The 19,478-nt window shown below is 50.4% G+C and overlaps 2 protein-coding genes across 2 annotated transcripts in view; one reads left to right on the top strand and one right to left on the bottom strand.

Annotated features, from left to right (window-relative positions):
- Positions 1-3,084: 3,084 nt before the first annotated feature.
- On the bottom strand, positions 3,085-13,337 carry fkrp (fukutin related protein). The gene is made up of 5 exons (XM_063204543.1): positions 12,747-13,337; positions 9,487-9,849; positions 6,650-6,867; positions 4,134-4,284; positions 3,085-3,477 (listed from the first exon to the last, which is right to left on the bottom strand). Exons 1-5 carry the CDS (start codon positions 13,335-13,337, stop codon positions 3,112-3,114), a joined length of 1,689 nt encoding a protein of 562 aa, XP_063060613.1. The 3' UTR covers positions 3,085-3,111.
- Positions 13,338-15,274: 1,937 nt separating this feature from the next.
- strn4 (striatin, calmodulin binding protein 4) overlaps positions 15,275-19,478 on the top strand; it is a 58,350-nt gene continuing 54,146 nt past the window's right edge. The window contains exon 1 of the mRNA XM_063205887.1: positions 15,275-15,744. Within this exon, the coding sequence (XP_063061957.1) occupies positions 15,454-15,744 (291 nt within the window). The 5' untranslated portion in view covers positions 15,275-15,453. The remainder of the gene's footprint in view (positions 15,745-19,478) is intronic.

The raw sequence follows: 19,478 nt of genomic DNA, 5'->3' as shown, positions 1-19,478 counted from the left end.
GTGTGTGTGTGAGTGTGTGAACAAGTGGGCTTCCAAATGACTAGCTGTGTGTGAGTGTGAGTGTGAGTGTGAGTGTGTGAGTGTGAGAACGAGTCTCGTTGGGAACAAGTGGGCTTCCAAATGACTAGTTATCTGTGTGTGTGTGTGTGTGTGTGTGTGTGTGAGTGTGTGAACAAGTTGGCTTCCAAATGACTAGCTAGCTGTGTGTGTGTGTGTGTGTGTGTGTGAGTGTGAGTGTGTGAACGAGTGGGCTTCCAAATGACTAGCTAGCTGTGTGTGTGCGTGTGTGTGAGTGTGAGTGTGTGTGTGTGTGTGTGTGTGTGTGTGTGTGTGTGTGTGTGAACGAGTCTGGTTGTGAACAAGTGGGCTTCCAAATGACTAGCTAGCTGTGTGTGTGCGTGTGTGTGTTTGCACCCTCAATTGTGTGTTGGCCAATAGGGAGGGCCTACATTTTAGCACAGGAGGAGGTGTGTGTGTGTGTGTGTGTGTGCGTGTGTGTGTGTTACACTGTTTCACCCAAATGTGTGATCACCAGACTCTAGACTTTCTCCCCGACACACACGAACCCACATGTGCACGCACGCACGCACGCACGCACGCACGCACGCACGCACGCACGCAGACACACACACACACACACACACACACACACACACACACACACACACACACACACACACACACACACACACGATAGTAGCATGACAGCATCACTCTCATTACATTTGGAAAACTTACACATCTGAGCATGCCTGTAGAGTCTGTTTGGCATTTGAAGTGAAGCCTCTTCGAGTGTCATGAAAATCGCCATATAAAACGTATGCATTAGTATTGTTGTTAGTGTAGTGTGCCACACGGTTAGTGTATATGGGTCAAAGACATCCAAAAAGGAACTGTCATTCAGTGTAACAGATACCTTCTGCTGACTGTAACTGTAAAAAAAACATGATTTTTAAATTGTTTCAAGTGAATGGATGACAGCCGAGGCTTTCATGAATTCACTGGAAAAAATAAAATAAAAAGAGCCATGTTTCTTACAGTTACAGTCAGCAGAAGGTATCCGTTTCACTGAATGACAATTCCTTTTTGGATGTCTTTGACCCATATGTGATGGCACCACTGTCCCCCACTGTAACACAGCATCCTCCTCTGCTGAGCACAATGCAGTAGTATTGGGCTTCAAGTGTTACAGTGCAGTTGAAAATCACACACGCATCATCACACACTCTCTCACACAGACATGCACACACACATGCATGCACACACACATGCACGCGCACGCACGCGCACACGCACACACACACGCACACACACACACACACACACACACTGACCCTTGTGTTTGTGTTGGAACCTATCGTCTCAAGTCTTCGTCTCCACAGGCAAATCAGATAAATAACTTACTAATGTCAATCAGTGTAACACACAGTACAGTAGTCTATTGTGACTCTTTCAGCCCAAATGTATCCAAAACGTCGGGATATGTCGACATGTTGTGGTGGTACACCATCGACACGTGCTGTGCCACCCCCCTTGTTGGGTTTGGGACCACAGTTCCATGTTCCCTGTTCATACAGGCTTGTAGTCCAGTCTTTTCTTGCTGGGGTTCAACTAAGCGTGTGCTTCCCCCTTCAGGATAAGTGTACAGTCAGTCCACTGCCCCAGCCTCACTGGGTTAATACCCCTATTGCCCTCCATACTGTAGGTGGCTGTGATCCAGTATATACTTGCCCCCCTATCCTTGGTGTCAGTGTCACAGGTGACTGCGGTACAGTCTCTTATCATTACTGTTGGGGTACTGTGGGGTTCTCAATCCCGCCCTGTAGGCCTACCATCCCCACATACACCACCCACCTTAGTATCATAGTCAGGGGTGGCTGCGGTTCAGTCTCTTATTATTAGTGTTGGGGTACTGGGGGCTTCTCAATGAGGGCCTGTTATGTCCCATCACCACATACACACCACTCCCCCTTAGTGTCATTGTCACAGGGGGCGGCTGTGGTTCAGTGTCCTCTTATAGGGGTTGGGGTACGCACATCGCCCCACTACCCTTAATGTCATTGGTATTGGGGGGTGCTCACTGACGGGTTCTCCCCTTCCAAGAGTCACTACTGTCTCCATATCATAGTCACAGGTGACTGTGATCGTGTCTCTTCTTGTTGAGGTTGGGGTACTGTGGGTTCACCATGTGGTGTTCTCCCTACTGAGTGACATACTAAATCCTCCTCACCAGCACCATGTGTCCCCTCGTGCATCTTCTTAATGGTGTTGGGGTACCGTCTCATCTCATCACCCCCATCATTATAAACAGCTGCCGTCCAGCCTCTTCTTATGGGAGGGAGTTGGGGCACTCAGTCATCGGCCCCCATTCTAAATGGCTGTGGTCAAGCCATCTCCTATTGCAGTTGGGGCACTGTGTCATCACATCACCCCCTTTCTAAATGACTGTGGTCCAGCCCTTTGCTATTGCGGTTGGGGTACTGTGCACCCCGGGTACTCATCACCCCCATTATAAATGGCTGCGATCCAGTTCTAATTGGTGTTGAGGTACCGTCTAATCACATCCCCCTCCAATGACTGCAGTCCAGCCTCTTCTTAATGGTGTTGGGGTACTGTCTCAACGCCCCCATTATCAGGGAAACTGACAGGATGGGCAACAGGGTCAGTTGTCCCAGGCCAAGAGAAAGGCTGCGGTCCAGTCTCTTCTTGTTGGGGTTGGGGTACTGCGGGTTCTTCAAGCCCCCCCCCCAATCCCAAAGTCCAGCCTGTTATTGTTGAGGTACCGTCTTATCACCCCTTCTATAAGCGGTCCAGTCTCTTCTTATTGGGGTTGGGGTACTGCGGGTTCTCCACCATTATAAATGGCTGCGGTCCAGTCTCTTCGTATTGGGGTTGGGGTACTGACGCATCACCACCATTATAAATGGCTGCGGTCCAGTCTCTTCGTATTGGGGTTGGGGTACTGACGCATCACCACCATTACAAATGGCTGCGGTCCAGTCTCTTCGTATTGGGGTTGGGGTACTGCGGGTTCTCCACCATTACAAATGGCTGCGGTCCAGTCTCTTCGTATTAACTGTTGGGGTAAGTCTTACTGTCTCATGCCCCCCATTATAAATGGCTGCGGTCCAGTCTCTTCTTATTGGGGTTGGGGTACTGCGGGTTCTCCACGACGCCCTGTCCGAACTTGAGTTCCAGGAATGCGCGGTGGTTGTTTGGCGCGTAGACGGCCGTGAGCCCGGCGAAGGGCAGCGTTACCCTCGGCAACAGGAAGTGCTCGGGGAACTCCATGTCCTGCCGGTGCCCCGTCCAGCTGTCCTTGGTCATGACCCCGTCGCCGCGCGCGTAGAAGGGCCACAGGTCCACGTGCAGGTGGTTGCTCTCGCTGTACTGCACGCGGTAGAAGTCGCCCTCCACAGCACGCTCCCACACGTAGCCCTGAGCATCCACTAGCGAACCGGAGTCCAGACCTCGCAACTAGAAGAGGAGAAGGAGGAGGAGGAGGAGGAGGAGAGGAGGAGGAGGAGAGGATAAGTATATTATATTATATTATTATATGAAGTACAAGTCGCCCTCCATCACACACTCCCACACGTAGCCCTGCGCATCCACCAGCGAACCGGAGTCCAGACCTCGCAACTAGAGGAGGAGGAGAAAGAGGAGGAGGAGAGCAGGACAAGAGGAGGAGGAGAGGAGAGGAGGAGAGGAGAGGTATATTATAATATTATATGAGGTACAAGTCCCCCTCCACCGCACGCTTCCACACGTAGCCCTGAGCATCCACCAACGAATCGGAGTCCAGACCTCGCAACTAGAAGAGGAGAAGTAGAGTAGGAGTAATATACTATAATGTAATGTAATATAATGTAATATAATATAATATAATATAATATAATATAATATAATATAATATAATACTGTACCTGTTTGCATCTGCCTATGTCCTCCAGGTATATGCCCAGGTCCACATCGTATCTAATCTAATCTAATCTAATCTAATCTAATATAATATAATACAATCTAATATAATATAATATAATCTAATCTAATATAATATAATATAATATAATATAATATAATATAATATAATATAATATAATATAATACAATATAATATAATAATATAGCTGTACCTGTTCACATCTGCCTATGTCTTCCAGGTAGAGGCCCAGGTCCACATCGTAGTCCCAGGGGATGATGTCTTGATGACGGGCTGCCCCAAGCAGACTGCCCCCCTCCAACCAGTAGCGCACACCTGCGGCCTCCAGCACACCGATCACATACCTGAGGAGGAGGAGGAGGAGGAGCAGGAGGAGGAGGAGGAGGAGAGTAAATTGAGTGACTTTATCAATCCCCGGCAGGAAATTCAGGTGTCGAGTAGCTTACATAAATAGACATATAACAACTGTAGAGGAGGAGGGGTAGGAAGCGGAGAGGAGGAAGAGGAGATGGAGGAGGAGAAGAGAGGAGGAGGAAGAGGAGGAGAGGAGGAGGAGAGTAGGAAGAGGAGAGGAGGAGGGGGGGAGGAAGAGGAGGAGAAGAGGAAAAGGAGGAGGGGGAGGAAGAGGAGAGGAGAATAGAGTAACTTTATTGATCCCCGGGGGGGAAATTCAGGTGTCAAGTAGCTTACATAAATAATACACATAATGCCCACATGGACATTTCAAGACACATATAACATTTAACCGTGGAGGAGGAGGAGAGGAGGGAGAGGAGGAAGAGGAGGAGGAGGAGGAGAAGAGGGGAGGAGAAGGATGAGGAGGAGGATGAAGAAGAAGAGAGGAGGAGGAGATGAGAGGAGGAGAAGAGAGAAGGAGGAGAGGAAAAAGAGAAGGAAGAGAAGAGAGGAGAGGAGAAGGAGGAAGAGTAGAGGAGTAGAAGAAGAAAGAGGAGGAGGAAGAGGAAGAGAGGAGGAGGAGAGGAGGGGGAGGAGGAAGACAGGAGTAGAGGAGGAGGAGGAGGAGGAGAGGAAGAGAAAGAGAGGAGGAGGAGATGAGAGGAGAGGAGAGGAAAGGAGGAGTAGAGGAGGAGGAGGAGGAGGAGAGGAAGAGAAAGAGAGGAGGAGGAGATGAGAGGAGAGGAGAGGAAGACGAGGAAGAGGAGGAGGAGGAGGAGGAGGAGAGGAAGAGGAGTAGGGGGAGGAAGAGGAGGAGAGGAGGAGGAGGAGGAGGAGATGAGTAAGAATAGGAGGAGGAGGAGAGTAGAATAGAGTAACTTTATTGATCCCCGCGGGGAAATTCAGGTGTCAAGTAGCTTACATAAATACACATAATGCCCACATGGACATTTCAAGACACATATAACATTTAACCGTGGAGGAGGAGGAGAGGAGGGAGAGGAGGAAGAGGAGGAGAAGAGAGAAGGAGGAGGATGAAGAAGAAGAGAGGAGGAGGAGATGAGAGGAGGAGAAGAGAGAAGGAGGAAGAGGAAGAGAGGAGGAGGAGATGAGAGGAGAGGCAGACGAGGAGTAAAGGAGGAGAAGGAAGAGGAGGAGGAAGAGAAGAGAGAATGAGGAAGAGGAAGAGAGGGGGAGGAAGAGGAAGAGAGGAGGAGGAAGAGAGGAGGGAGGAAGAGGAAGAGCAGGAGAGGAAGAGAGGAGTAGGAAAAGGAGGAGGAGGAAGACGAGGAAGAGGAGGAGGAGGAGGAGGAGAAGAGGAAAAGGAGGAGGGGGAGGAAGAGGAGAGTAGAATAGAGTAACTTTATTGATCCCGGGGGGAAATTCAGGTGTCAAGTAGCTTACATAAATAATACACATAATGCCCACATGGACATTTCAAGACACATAACATTTAACTGTAAAGGAGGAGGAGGGAGAGGAGGAGGAGAGGAGAAGGAGGAAGAGTAGAGGAGTAGAAGAAGAAAGAGGAGGAGGAAGAGGAAGAGAGGAAGAGGAGGAGGAGAGAGGAAGAGGAAGAGAGGAGTAAAGGAGGAGAAGGAAGAGGAGGAGGAAGAGAAGAGAGAATGAGGAAGAGGAAGAGAGGGGGAGGAAGAGGAAGAGAGGAGGAGGAAGAGGAGGAGCAGTAGGAGGAGGAACAGGGCGAGAGGAGGAGGAGGAAGAGGAGGGGAGGAAGAGAGGAGGAGGAAAAGGAGGAGGAGGAAGACGAGGAAGAGGAGGTGGGGTGAGGAAGAGGCCAAAAGTGGGGATGCAAATGCATCCCCCTTTCCAGCAGCACCTATGCCCTCAACTCACTTGGTGGTGAATTATGTGACATCTGTACCAGGAGGAGACATCTCTCCCAAGTTGTCCCAGACAAGAACTACCACTTAGCTGAACTATGACCTTGTATGTTTATTCTTCTTTGGTGCGCTTCCCATTAAAGACGGCCTCTGTGGAAGGAGAGACAGAGAGACCAAGGATGCCATGCTAGGAACACGTTTTCCAGGCTTCTCAATCTCTCTCCTTTTGTGAAAGTCAATTGTAAGCCTGATCTGATTGCCATGGTCTCGTTTTGTATCAATGAGTTTTTATAACACATCTATGCCCTCAACTCACTTGGTGGTGTCTCTGAGATGATGTTTTATTGGCATGACTATTACGATATAGTGTTGCATCTCTATGCCCTCAACTCACTTGGTGGTGTCTCTGAGATGATGTTTTATTGGCATGACTATTACGATATAGTGTTGCATCTCTATGCCCTCAACTCACTTGGTGGTGTCCCTGAGAGCGCGCAGGCAGCAGGGGGGTGTCCACCTGTCCAGGTAAAGGTACTCAGGGGTGTCGTCCCGCACCGTGCCGAAGCAGCGCGCCGTCGTCTTGCCGCAGCCAAACCACTGCTCACGGCCGTCCGCGTGCAGCATGCGCTTAATGCCAAAACTCCTCATCAGGGAAGACACCGCCTCCTTCTCACGAGACTCCGCCTTCCACTGGGGAGAGGAGAGAGGGGGATGAGGAGAGAGGAGAGGAGGAGAGGAGAGGAGAGGAGAGGAGAGGGGAGGAGAGGAGAGGAGCAGAGAGGAGCGGAGCGGAGAGGGGCGGAGAGGAGAGGAGAGGAGAGGAGAGGAGAGGAGAGGAGAGGAGAGGAGAGGAGGAGAGGACAGGACAGGAGAGGGGATGAGATGAGATGAGATGAGTGGAGAGGAGAGGAGAGGAGAGGAGAGGAGAGGAGAGGAGGAGGAGGAGAGGAGGAGGAGGAGAGGAGAGGAGATGGGAGAGTAGGAGATGAGTTGAGTGGAGAGGAGGAAAGGAGAGGAGAGGAGAGGAGAGGAGAGGAGAGGAGAGGAGAGGAGGTGAGGTGAGAGGAAAGTAGAGTGGGAAGAGGAGAGGGGAGGGAACAGAAGAGGATGAATGTTGTACACTTATCAATAACTTACTAATTTACCCATATACTGACGTCTAGGACAGGGGTGGGGAACTGTTTTCATTTGAGAGCCACTTCACCTTTCAAACCTCCGCCACCGCCAAGACCTCCAGCCCCAGCCAGTCCTCCTGCTCCTCCCCAACATGTCATCATGCATAGGCGTATCTATGACAAGCTGATTTGAACCCACTATCGTGTGTGTCCAATACGCATTTCCAAGTTAAAGCGTGCTCCACAACGCCCTGTGACAGGTTAGGTTTAGGGATGGTTTTGGTTTAGGCACAATTTAGGTAGAAATTCGCCTAATCTCTCTGTTCTTGGCAAAAGTAAAGCAGCAGAAACATTGCTTTACTGACAGGTTAGGTTTAGGGGTAGTTTTGGTTAGGGCGCAGCAAAGCACATTTGCGTTTAGTAACAGAAATGCGCTGTGACAAAACTAAATCGCCGACACGGCAGGAAAACTGTGCGAACCTCGTCACGTGTCAAAAGTGCATGAAAGCGCTTTACCGTTGCGTTGAGGAGCACGCTTTAACTTCAAAATGCGTCGCACCAACACGCTGAATGCACTAGCGTGCGATACATATGCTAAAGACGAAAGAAATGGTAGTGGACTTCAGAAAGGTGCAGAGCAGGGCATACACGCCACTTACCATCAGCGGGGAGCCTGTGGAGAGGGTCTCAAATTACAAGTACCTGGGAGTACACCTGACTGAGGACCTCTCCTGGTCACAACACACTCAACACCTGACAGCGAAATCCAGGCAGCGGCTGTACTTTCTCCGCCTACTGAGGAAGTTTAAGGTCTCCACTCCCATCCTGACCACCTTCTATTCATCAGCGGTGGAAAGTGTGTTAACAGGCTGTTTTACGGCCTGGTTTGGAAGCTGCACACAACAACAACAGAAGGACCTACAGAGAGTGGTGCGCTCTGCAGAGCGCACTATCAAAGCCAACCTTCCAGGACTCTTGGGACCCTTTACACTAAGAGGGTGGGAGCCAGGGCTAGGAAGATTATGCAGGATGTCTCACACCCCAACTCTTACATGTTCACCCTACTTAAGTCCTGCAGACGACTCAGAACCATTCAGGCCAGAACAGAGAGAATGAGGAAAAGTTTTTACCCCCAGGCAGTGCGACTGCTGAACAGAGACTTTTTTAAATAATAATTTTCTTTAACTTATTTCTCACCTTTTTATTTCCTTTTTTACTTTACTTCTTTAATTTTTAATTTTTAAGATGCAGAGCTGATGACCCCATCATCATTTCACTACAATTACCATGTATGTGACAAATAAAAGTACTTGAACTTGAACTTTGAACTTAAAGCATGATGACAGCCTGCTCCTCCCAGCCCGGCCGAGAGTGCCCCTGGGTCGGGTATGCCGCTTGTGACGCTTGCATCTAAAGTAGCGCATGACACGGGAGTGGATTTTCACTCCCGTCCCATCCCGGTCCCAGAAAAAAATCCCATGCCGTCCCATCCCGGACTGGAGTAAAAGAAACAAATCCCATCCCGTCCACTCCTGAAAAGAATGTCTCCCAATCCTGCCCACTCCCACTCAAAATCAACCTCAGTCCCGTTTCGTAAAAAAAACGAGGCTTTTTTTTGTTTGTTTTTAAAGAAAAAATAATCTGCATTCCCGCTCACGTTCATTTTCATTCCCGTTCCTGTCCGCTCCCATTCATTTTTAAAATTTTGACTCCCATCCCTCGAGAATCCCGCAGGACCCGCAGGACCCACGGGAATTCCTGAAAAACGTCCTCTAATCCAAAGCGACTTGGGGAGCAATGTGGGGTTAGGAGCCTTGCTCAAGGGCACTTCAGCCATGGATGAAGGTGCTGGTAAGGGTGGGATTTGAACCTGCAACCCTCTGATCAAAAGGCCAGCCCTAGCTCTAACCACTGAGCCATGGCTGCCCCCCCATACCCGCTTGTGACACGTTCACACTGTACAGCACAGTACCGTAAAAACAGCATATCCTCAAATCTTCTTCTCACCTGGTTGTGGGCGGAGCTAAAGAGTGGGCAGCCAACCACTTGAGCTAATTTTTTGGCCGACAGCTATTGCCAACAATCAGAGATTGAGTTCTGCGCAGTTAGTTTCGCGCAGTCAGGAGAAAACAAACATTTAGAACCCATACCTACAGTACAGTAAAAGCATAATTTCCTCAGATCTTCTTCTCACCTGGTTGTGGGCGGAGCTAAAGAGTGGGCGTCGCCCGGCGCTAAAGCAGGGCGTCTCGAGCAGCTTGACCCTCCACCCCCTGAGCGCGGTCTGCAGGAAGAGGGAGGACAGCAGCGGGCGCCCCAGCGGCGTGGAGAGGTTAAACAGGTCCTCCGCCCGCAGTAGCACCACCGCGTCACCAGAGAGCGCCGTGCACACGCTGCCGCTGCTGCCCGAGGCCGCGGGGGAGTAAGTGGCCGTCCACTCGCGCAGGCTGACGCGCAGGTGCAGACAGGACACGGAGGAGCGCGTCAGGACGGGAGCCGCGACCAGACGCACCGCGCCTCCCCCCTCTCCTTCTAGCTCCCGGATCAGGTGCTCCACCTACAGGAGAGAGAGGAGAGGAGAGGAGAGGAGAGGAGAGGAGAGGAGAGGAGAAGAAGGGAGAACAGAGGAGATGAGAGGAGAACAGAAGAAAGAAGAACAGAGGAGAGAGAGGAGAGGAGAGGAGAGGAGAGGAGAGGAGAGGAGAGGAGAGGAGAGGAGAGGAGGGGAGAGGAAAGGAGAGGAGAGGAGAAGAGAGGAGAGGAGAGGAGAGGAGAGGAGAGGAGAGGAGAGGAGAGAGGAGAGGAGAGGAGGAGCAGGGGAGAGAGGAGAGGTCTGTCTATCATACTACAGCTCACCTGTTGGTTAACCTACCTGTCTGTCTATTATACTACAGCTAACGTGTTGGTTAACCAACCTGTCTGCTACACTATCACACTACAGTTCACCGGTCGGGTAGCCTACCTGTCTATTATACTACAGCTAACGTGTTGGTTAACCAACCTGTCTGCTACACTATCACTTGTGGGTTCCCCTACCTGTCATAAAGTTCACCTGTAGGTTAACCTACCTGTCATACAGTTCACCTGTAGGTTCCCCTACCTGTCATAAAGTTCACCTGTAGGTTAACCTACCTGTCATACAGTTCACCTGTAGGTTCCCCTACCTGTCTACTACACTATCACCTGTGGCTTCCTGTACCTGTCTACCGTGTTCCAGTTCACCTGTGGGTATATGGATCATAGTAGCCTATATGTATCATAGTAGCCTATATTCTGTTGTTTGCTCCTTGTGTATCAATTGTTTGTATTTAAGTTCAAGAAAAAGCCCAGTAATACAGTTTCTATTTTCTTCATATAATTCCATGTAGAAAGCTATACACTCATCTTGCTTTAGCACCTCATCTTCTGGGGTTAGACGTACATGGTCATGACAAAAAAACAAACAAAACAAAAACAATATAAAATCTGTGGCTAGTGGAATACCTGAATGGCTAGTGACTCTGGCCACTAGCCACAGTGGCCAGTGAGTGAAAAAAGTTAATGTCAAGCCATAGTGGGTTTACATACAGTGTTGAATCTCGCCCTCCAACCCGTGCCTGCAGTTCACCTAGGGAGCGCTGTCGAGACAACAGAGCTCATAAGGCTGGCGCTAATAACTTGACATTGTGCTCGCTGTCGGCTGAAACTTGACAATATTACTGTAAGTTCTGAGAAACCAATGTGGATTTCAATTAAATGTACAATAACCTGGGAGTTATGTCCTTCTGATTTCCTACAGCTTTGGCATTTATGAGTCAGGCTCCGCTAGCATCTTGCTAACAAAATTGCTTTACGGCCGTCGTGATCACAGCAATGCAGCCGGCCGACCAATCCAAACGCAGTGTGTGAAGCCACTCGTGACGTCATATTGACAATAAAGTTGTATTTTACAAAGATCCAGCGAGTTTAAACATTCAAACTAAGTGCGGTTTGAAAGGATAATCTATCCTGCCTTTTGGAAAAATAAATTGAAACGATGATACCAATTCTCTCCCAAAGCAATGGCAGCATCGTGGTTGAGCTCCATGGGACCCCATTCATTTCAACAGCCTCTGCGCTCCTTGGCGCTCCTCTGCGCTGTCTGGATGGCGCCACTTAGTGGACAGTACCACCCGGAAAAAGTCGCGAGATTCCTCTCTCGTACTACCCATAAACACTCTCTGGTCAAGCCCTGCTGTCTACTACCAGTGGGTTCCCCTTACCTGTCTGCTACACTACTGGTCGGGTATCGTACCTGTCTACTACCGCTGGGTTCCCCTTACCTGTCTGCTACACTACTGGTCGGGTATCGTACCTGTCTACTACCGCTGGGTTCCCCTTACCTGTTTGCTACACTACTGGTCGGGTATGTATGGTACCTGTCTACTACCGCTCGGTTCCCCTTACCTGTCTGCTACACTATCCTATTACCTGTGGGTATCGTACCTGTCTACTACCGCTGGGTTCCCCTTACCTGTTTGCTACACTACTGGTCGGGTATGTATGGTACCTGTCTACTACCGCTGGGTTCCCCTTACCTGTCTGCTACACTACTGGTCGGGTATCGTACCTGTCTACTACCGCTGGGTTCCCCTTACCTGTCTGCTACACTACTGGTCGGGTATCGTACCTGTCTACTACCGCTGGGTTCCCCTTACCTGTCTGCTACACTACTGGTCGGGTATCGTACCTGTCTACTACCGCTGGGTTCCCCTTACCTGTCTGCTACACTACTGGTCGGGTATCGTACCTGTCTACTACCGCTGGGTTCCCCTTACCTGTCTGCTACACTACTGGTCGGGTATCGTACCTGTCTACTACCGCTGGGTTCCCCTTACCTGTCTGCTACACTACTGGTCGGGTATCGTACCTGTCTACTACCGCTGGGTTCCCCTTACCTGTCTGCTACACTACTGGTCGGGTATCGTACCTGTCTACTACCGCTGGGTTCCCCTTACCTGTCTGCTACACTACTGGTCGGGTATGTATGGTACCTGTCTACTACCGCTGGGTTCCCCTTACCTGTCTGCTACACTACTGGTGGGGTATGGTACCTGTCTACTACCGCTGGGTTCCCCTTACCTGTCTGCTACACTATCCTATTACCTGTGGGTATCGTACCTGTCTACTACCGCTCGGTTCCCCTTACCTGTCTGCTACACTACTGGTCGGGTATGTATGGTACCTGTCTACTACCGCTGGGTTCCCCTTACCTGTCTGCTACACTACTGGTCGGGTATCGTACCTGTCTACTACCGCTGGGTTCCCCTTACCTGTCTACCGTGCTCCACTTCACCTGTCGGTTCCCCTTACCTGTCTGCTACACTACTGGTCGGGTATGTATGGTACCTGTCTACTACCGCTGGGTTCCCCTTACCTGTCTGCTACACTACTGGTCGGGTATCGTACCTGTCTACTACCGCTGGGTTCCCCTACCTGTCTGCCGTGCTCCAGTTCCACCCCGTCCGGCACCAGCAGTACGAACTCGGTCTGCACGTGGTACTCGGGCCGGTTGGCCTGCGGCGGCAGCTCCGGGCTCGGCGCCAGCACCAGCACCCTGGCCCCGCCCCCCTCCGGCAGCGGCAGCGGGGGATAGGGCGGCGTGTCGGCCACGGCCAGGAAGGGCAGCTCGGGCCTCTGCCGCAGGAAGGAGCGCGCCACCTCGCCCACGTAGTTCTCAAAGTCCTCAAACTCACGCACCACCACCGTCACCCTGGGACTTCCTCCCCCGCCGCCGCCGCCGCCGCCACCGCCTCGACCGACCCCCATGTCACCTTTCAACCCCGCCATGTTGACACCTCCAACGCCATCACCGCCACCGAGACCTCCAGCTCCAGCCAGGCCTCCTGCTCCTCCCAGCCCAGCGGAGAGGGCCCCTGGGTCGGGCATGCCGGCGCGGCGAGCCCCCTTGCCCTGGTCGCGCCGGCGGTCCATCATCTGTTGCTGGGCGCGGGAGACGTAGTAGAGGATGAGGAGGTTGATGACGATGGCACCCGCCAACAGCGCCTGGCAGAAACTCACACGCATGGCGGAGGAGGAGGAGGAGGTGGAGGAGAGAGGGTGGAGGAGAGGGGGGAGGAGGTGGAGGAGAAGAGGAGGTGGAGGAGGAGAGGGTGGAGTTTGGGGAGACACTAGACGATTGCACCGGCCAACAGCGCCTAGCGGAAACTCACACGCATGGCGGTGTAACGGAGGTCAACTAGCAGAGCATGGCGTGGAGGAGAGATGGAGGATGAGAGGAGTTGAAGGAGGAGGACAGGAGGGTGGAGCTTGGGGGTAGACTAGGGCAGTTTGGAGACAACACTAGGGCAGTTTTGAGACAAAACTAAGGGTGTATGGAGAAGCTTGGGAAGACACTAGAGCAGTTTGGGGGGGGTATTAGGGTAGTTTGGGGGGCCAATGGGGCAGTTTAGGAGCCGGGTCATCATGATGACTCCACCTCCACCCAAAAGGGAGTGACTGGTGCCTTTTTAGAGGGGACACTCGACGTTACAGGGGGTCAGTGGAAGTGTCTGATACCCGCTCCAGATCCATGATGCTCAGGCCTTCCTCTCATGGGCTTACAGTCAGATCACGAAATCACGTGCCCACCACCTAAATCCAACGTCGCTCAGCTAGTGGCCAAGTATTTGTTACCATGTCGTTAACACGGTCTAACATCTTGAGTGGTTGCAGAGCTGTGGTGGTTGTATCGTCAGTGACATAAAATGGCACATGTTCATTATTTGTCCTGTTCTGCAGAATCGAAGTCCAAAACATCATCACTGTGTGGCATCATAGGGACTGGCAACAAGGAAGAACGAGTCCGCTGCAATCTGACTGGGAGTGTCTCATCTCTTCTGGTTCATACCGTGATGATGCATGAGGAATCATGGAAGGAGAGAGAGAGAGAGAGAGAGAGAGAGAGAGAGAGACAGAGACAGAGAGACAGACAGTGTGTGTGAGAGAGAGAGAGACAGAGACAGAGACAGAGAGAAAGGCAGTGAGAAGAAGAGAGAATGAATGGAGAGAGAGAGAGAGAGAGAGAGAGGGAGAGAGAGAGAGAGAGAGAGAGAGTTAAAATGGTCACACAAGTAGGACTAGGGCTACAGCATCCTCATCCCATCAGTGGGAAGAAGATCATGATAGTTATCTTGTAAATCTCAAACCAAGAGTGATTTTAACAAAAGCTCCAAGAGATCAACAACCCACAAGAAATACCTCTTGCTTTAATATAAGCCCTTGTTCAAATAGCCACGTTACCTCAAGTTAGGCTACATTTTAACTAAGGAAGGACACTGTTGTAGCGGTGTGTATCGTACTTATCCTCAACAATCAAATAATCATAATCATAATATATAATACATCATAATATCCTATGCTCTTGCCATTACGCCAACATTTCATCGTTGCGTTTTGCAACCACCGAGAGGTAACGGGGCGACCGACCACGTAAGACCTGCTTGGACAGGTGAAAGTCGGTGGGTTCAGTTCACTTATCCTAGCACTTGGATACCCACTGACACACGAGTAACACACAGTGTTATGAATGAGTGACAGGTAGTTGGTGTTCAGCGTGGCTTTACCAAGCGCTAACAGATGTCCTCTCAATCAATACATTAGCGTTCACACACTGTTGTTGCTGATGACATCTAGCATACTCCAGGCTGCTACTACGGGCAGGCGACTGCATGCAACGACTAGATAGGCTGTCAACATGTTTTGCATCATCCTGATATCTAAAATACTGAATTAAATTGAAGTGAGGAGATTACTGTCGCCGGCTTCTGCTTTCCTTCACTCCTTGTCTTCTCTTGTCTGTCTGTGTGTGTGGAGCCGCATACAGAACCGTTTGTTTGTTGCGCTTCGGATGCGAGTACAGCACACACAGGAAGCTGGTGTGGGCTCAGTTTGTGGCAGGAAGCTCCCGCCTACTACAGCATCACAGAGAGGACAGAAAGGGCTCACTATTTGGCAACCTTTTCTCTGTGAGCGCCAGTGTGTTGCTCTGGGTTAGTGAGAAAGTAGGGAGAGAGAGAGAGAGCAAGCAGCGAGGAGGCAGAGCGAGTGTGCGAGTGAAAAGGGACAGGGTAACCTATTATTATCATTCTCGCAGCGTTTTTTCCACCTCCCGTGCTGGAGTGGCGGCCAGTCGAAGGCTAAAATGGAGGCGGAAAGAACGGGCGGAGTAGCGGGTGGAACCAACCAGAGCTCCGCGGTCAGCGGCAGTCGCAATCCGAACGGGCCGAAGACAGTGCTAGGACCAGCGGGCACAACAGCAGCGGCAGCCGGGGGGATGATGGCAGGAGCTATGCATTCTTCTCGCGGGGAACCGCAGCTACAGGACGGGGAAGCAGGCCTATCACTTCCTGGGATCTTGCATTTCATTCAGTTCGAGTGGGGACGTTTCCAGTCCGAAAAATGTCGCTGGGAGGCAGAGAGGGACGAACTCCGGGTAAGCTTTTGCTTTGCAATTCCTGTGGTCAGACTAGCTAGTCGCCTTTTTTTCAGAAGAAATAGCCAAAGAGACCTCCAAAGAAATGGAGTTGGGACGTTGGCGTGTTTGTTCGTGTAGCCTATCTTTTGGCAAAATAGCCATTGGATGTTGTGATTCTTTTTCGTGAACATTAGCCTACATTTATGATTCGAAAGATTGAGCTTTTATAAGTGTTTTGATTGTGTAGTGTAGCTATGCCTTTTGTTGCAAGTTGACTTTCCTTTGAATGGGTAGTTTGTTGCTCTAATATCGCACAGTAGCCTACCCTTATAGAAATCACAGATTAAGAAGCTACAGTAATACTTTTATTCCTGACCCGACATATCCTTTATTTTGCCAGCCTGTTACATTCTTATCATCAGCCCAAACATCAGTCAATCCCCAGTCCGGTTGAAGCGATCCATTGTTATTCAATGTCATCACGCTACTCTGAAAGTGACTGCTCAGGCCTACTAGTTATCTTTTGTTGGTGTACGATTTTGGTCAGTAGAGCAACGTCCCACATTTATTTTTCTGTGCTGCGGTCAACATAGCTCTTCCTCGCAGCATTCCCCCATCTTTCCTGGGTTTTTGATGGCCGCGCTCAATGTCTTGTCAAAGCCTCTATGTAAACACACATAAAATGGGTGTAGCAGGAGGCAGCGAGAGCAGCTGTGGTTGCCTGCCCAGGACAAAGCTAAGTAAGTTGGCGTAGCCTACATATTTGATGAGCAAACGGCAAGACTGTACTGTACAGTACAGGGCTATAAATATCGATATATTTATTTTTCATTTCTCTGCTTTTCTCGCTGGTGTGTGGAGAGAGATTACTGTACCGTGTCACGTGACCACCACCGCCACTACTACTAGGCTACGGGCTACGGCGAGATGCGTTTGTAGACCCGTAAATCCGACACACACACCCCAAACAAAAAGCACAGTAGTGACGTAATCTGCACCCTATCACGTCTAAATACAAATAGCTTGATTAAAAAGAATATATATATATAATTATCCTTATCCACTGCAGAATACACACACACACACACACACACACACACACACACACACACACACACACACACACACACACACACACACACACACACACACACACACACACATGTGTCCCAGGAGCCAGTGCATTTCCCCTTGTAAAACATGTTCCATTTTATATTTAGTGCTGTAAAAAATAGATGCTCGCTCCACGAGTCCACTGTCAACCAACCATGTGATATTTACTTTTCCCCCATCCACAGGCCCATCAATCATCCGCCATAGTTTCCAAAGCAGAGCCTAAGATAGTTGTTGGTAGTCTGTCTGAGTAATAATAGTAATAATAATAACAATAATAATAATAATAATAATAATAACAGAAATAATAATGGGCTGTAAATTGACCAATTCAGCTAAACGAAGCATGGTCAGTGGTCTCAATGGCTGCCCTAAGTATAACCTCCACTGTGTGTGAGAGAGAGGGGGGGGGGAGAGGAGAGAGAGAGAGAGAGAGAGGAGAGAGAGAGGGAGGTAGGGGGTGAGAGAGAGAGAGACAGAGAGAGAGAGGGGGGGGGAGAGGAGAGAGAGAGAGAGAGGGAGGGGGGGAGAGAGAGAGAGAGAGAGAGGGGGGGGGGGAGATCGGCCCATTTTGGAGCAGTTATGGTTCTCGTGCCTTTTAAAGCGTTTTGCATTTGCTGGCTGGCTGTCCCAGTTAGGGAGAGAGAGAGAGAGAGAGAGAGAGAGAGAGAGAGAGAGAGAGAGAGAGAGAGAGAGAGGGAGAGAGAGAGAGGAGAGAGAGAGAGAGAGAGAGGGGGGAGGGAGAGAGAGAGGGGGGAGAGAGAGAGAGAGGGGGGGGGAAGGGAGAGGGAGAGAGAGAGAGGGGGGGGGGAGTGAGGAGAGAGAGAGAGAGAGAGAGTGGAGGGGGNGGGAGGGAGAGGAGAGAGGAGGGAGGGGGGGGGGGGGGGGGGGGGGATCGGCCCATTTTGGAGCAGTTATGGTTCTCGTGCCTTTTAAAGCGTTTTGCATTTGCTGGCTGGCTGTCCCAGTTAGGGAGAGAGAGAGAGAGAGAGAGAGAGAGAGAGAGAGAGAGAGAGAGAGAGAGAGAGCGCATCACTGGGAGAGAAACAGGGGTGGAGATGGGGCATTGGGAAGCAGGGGACTACTTGGCATTGGTAGGCAGCGATAGAGAGATGGAAGCATTGGGAGAGAGAAAGGGCTGGTTGAGGTGGACTTTTGGGCATTGACAATTGCGAGAGAGAGAGACTTAGCTGCACTGTTGCCATTGCTGAGGCGAGAGAGAGAGAGACAGAGACAGAGAGATAGACAGACAGACAGACAGACAGACAGACGGACACTGGGAGACAGGGACGGAGAGATGGAGATGGGGCAGTTAGAGAGATGAAGAGAGAGAGAGAGAGAGAGAGAGAGAGAGAGAGAGAGAGAGAGAGAGAGAGATGAGGTAGATTATTAGGTTGGGAGAGAGGGATATACAGAGCAGAGGATGGGAAATTGAGAGATGGGGGATGAAGTGGACTACTGGGCATAGAGAGAGAGAGAGAGAGAGAGAGAGAGAGAGAGAGAGAGAGAGAGAGAGAGAGAAGGACGAGAGAGGAGAGAGAGAGAGAGGAGAGAAGAGAGAGGAGAGAAGAGAGAGAGAGAGAGAGATGAGGTAGATTATTAGGTTGGGAGAGAGGGATATACAGAGCAGAGGATGGGAAATTGAGAGATGGGGGATGAAGTGGACTACTGGGCATAGAGAGAGAGAGAGAGAGAGAGAGAGAGAGAGAGAGAGAGAGAGAGAGAGAGAGAGAGAGAGAGAGAGAGAGAGAGAGAGAGAGAGGGGAGCTGTAAATGATAAGAGAACAGGACAGAGAGAACGACTAAAAAAGACAAGAAAGATGAACAGAAGAGGAAGAGAGAGAGAGAGAGAGATATGGTAGATCAGTGTTTCTCAACCTTTTTTAGGCAAGGCACCCTTTCAATTCACGAAAAATTTCAAGGCACCCCAAACCAACAATCCGTAGCATGGCATCGCATCCGATACCACACAAGCTTAGAAAAGTAACACATTTGGAGACGTCACACGACAACGTTTGAAGTTGCAGCTGACTGGGGCGACCTATTTACTTTACTGTGCGTAAATGGCAGATAAAAGTTTCCACTGACTAGCATTAACTTATCAATTTAGACAAATATGTATTATATTACATGATTTAAGCGTATTTATCAGCCACGTTTCCCTGGCACCCCTGTTGAGAAACACTGTGGTAGACTATTGGGTCTTAGAGGGGGCAGAGGGAGAGCAGGAGTTGGATCAAAAAAGAAAAAAAAAGCGTGAAAGCCCATTGGGAAACTCCAACTCCCATTGTCATTGTGACACAGCACTCCACAACACTACACACAACGAAATTGCATTTATTCCTCACCCGTGCAAGGGGGCAGCCCTCAGTGGCACCCCTAGGGAGCAGTGCAGTGGGACACCATGCTCAGGGTACCTCAGTTATAGAGGAGGGTGGGGGAGAGCACTGGGTGATTACGCCCCCAGCAACCTGGCGGGTCGGGAGTCGAACCGGCAACCTCTGGGATGCAAGTCTGACGCCCTAACCACTCACCCATGACTGCCCTAAGGCAGTTGGAGTTGGATCAGGAGTTGGAGCAGGAGATGGAGCAGGAGTTGGATCAGGAGATGGGGCAGGAGATGGGGCATTGAGGGGAAG

This window comes from Engraulis encrasicolus, chromosome 8 (assembly GCF_034702125.1).
Source record: "Engraulis encrasicolus isolate BLACKSEA-1 chromosome 8, IST_EnEncr_1.0, whole genome shotgun sequence".
In the NCBI taxonomy this organism is placed as follows: Eukaryota; Metazoa; Chordata; class Actinopteri; order Clupeiformes; family Engraulidae; genus Engraulis; species Engraulis encrasicolus.
This window is presented reverse-complemented; position numbering and strand designations above follow the sequence as displayed.

Coding starts and splice junctions, on each gene's coding strand:
- fkrp (XM_063204543.1), bottom strand. CDS start 13,337: ATGCGTGTGAGTTTCTGCCAGGCGCTGTTGGCGGGTGCCATCGTCATC. Junction 9,850..12,746: donor AACTGGAGCACGGCAGACAG/GTAGGGGAACCC, acceptor TCTCTCCTGTAG/GTGGAGCACCTGATCCGGGA. Junction 6,868..9,486: donor TTAGCTCCGCCCACAACCAG/GTGAGAAGAAGA, acceptor TCCTCTCCCCAG/TGGAAGGCGGAGTCTCGTGA.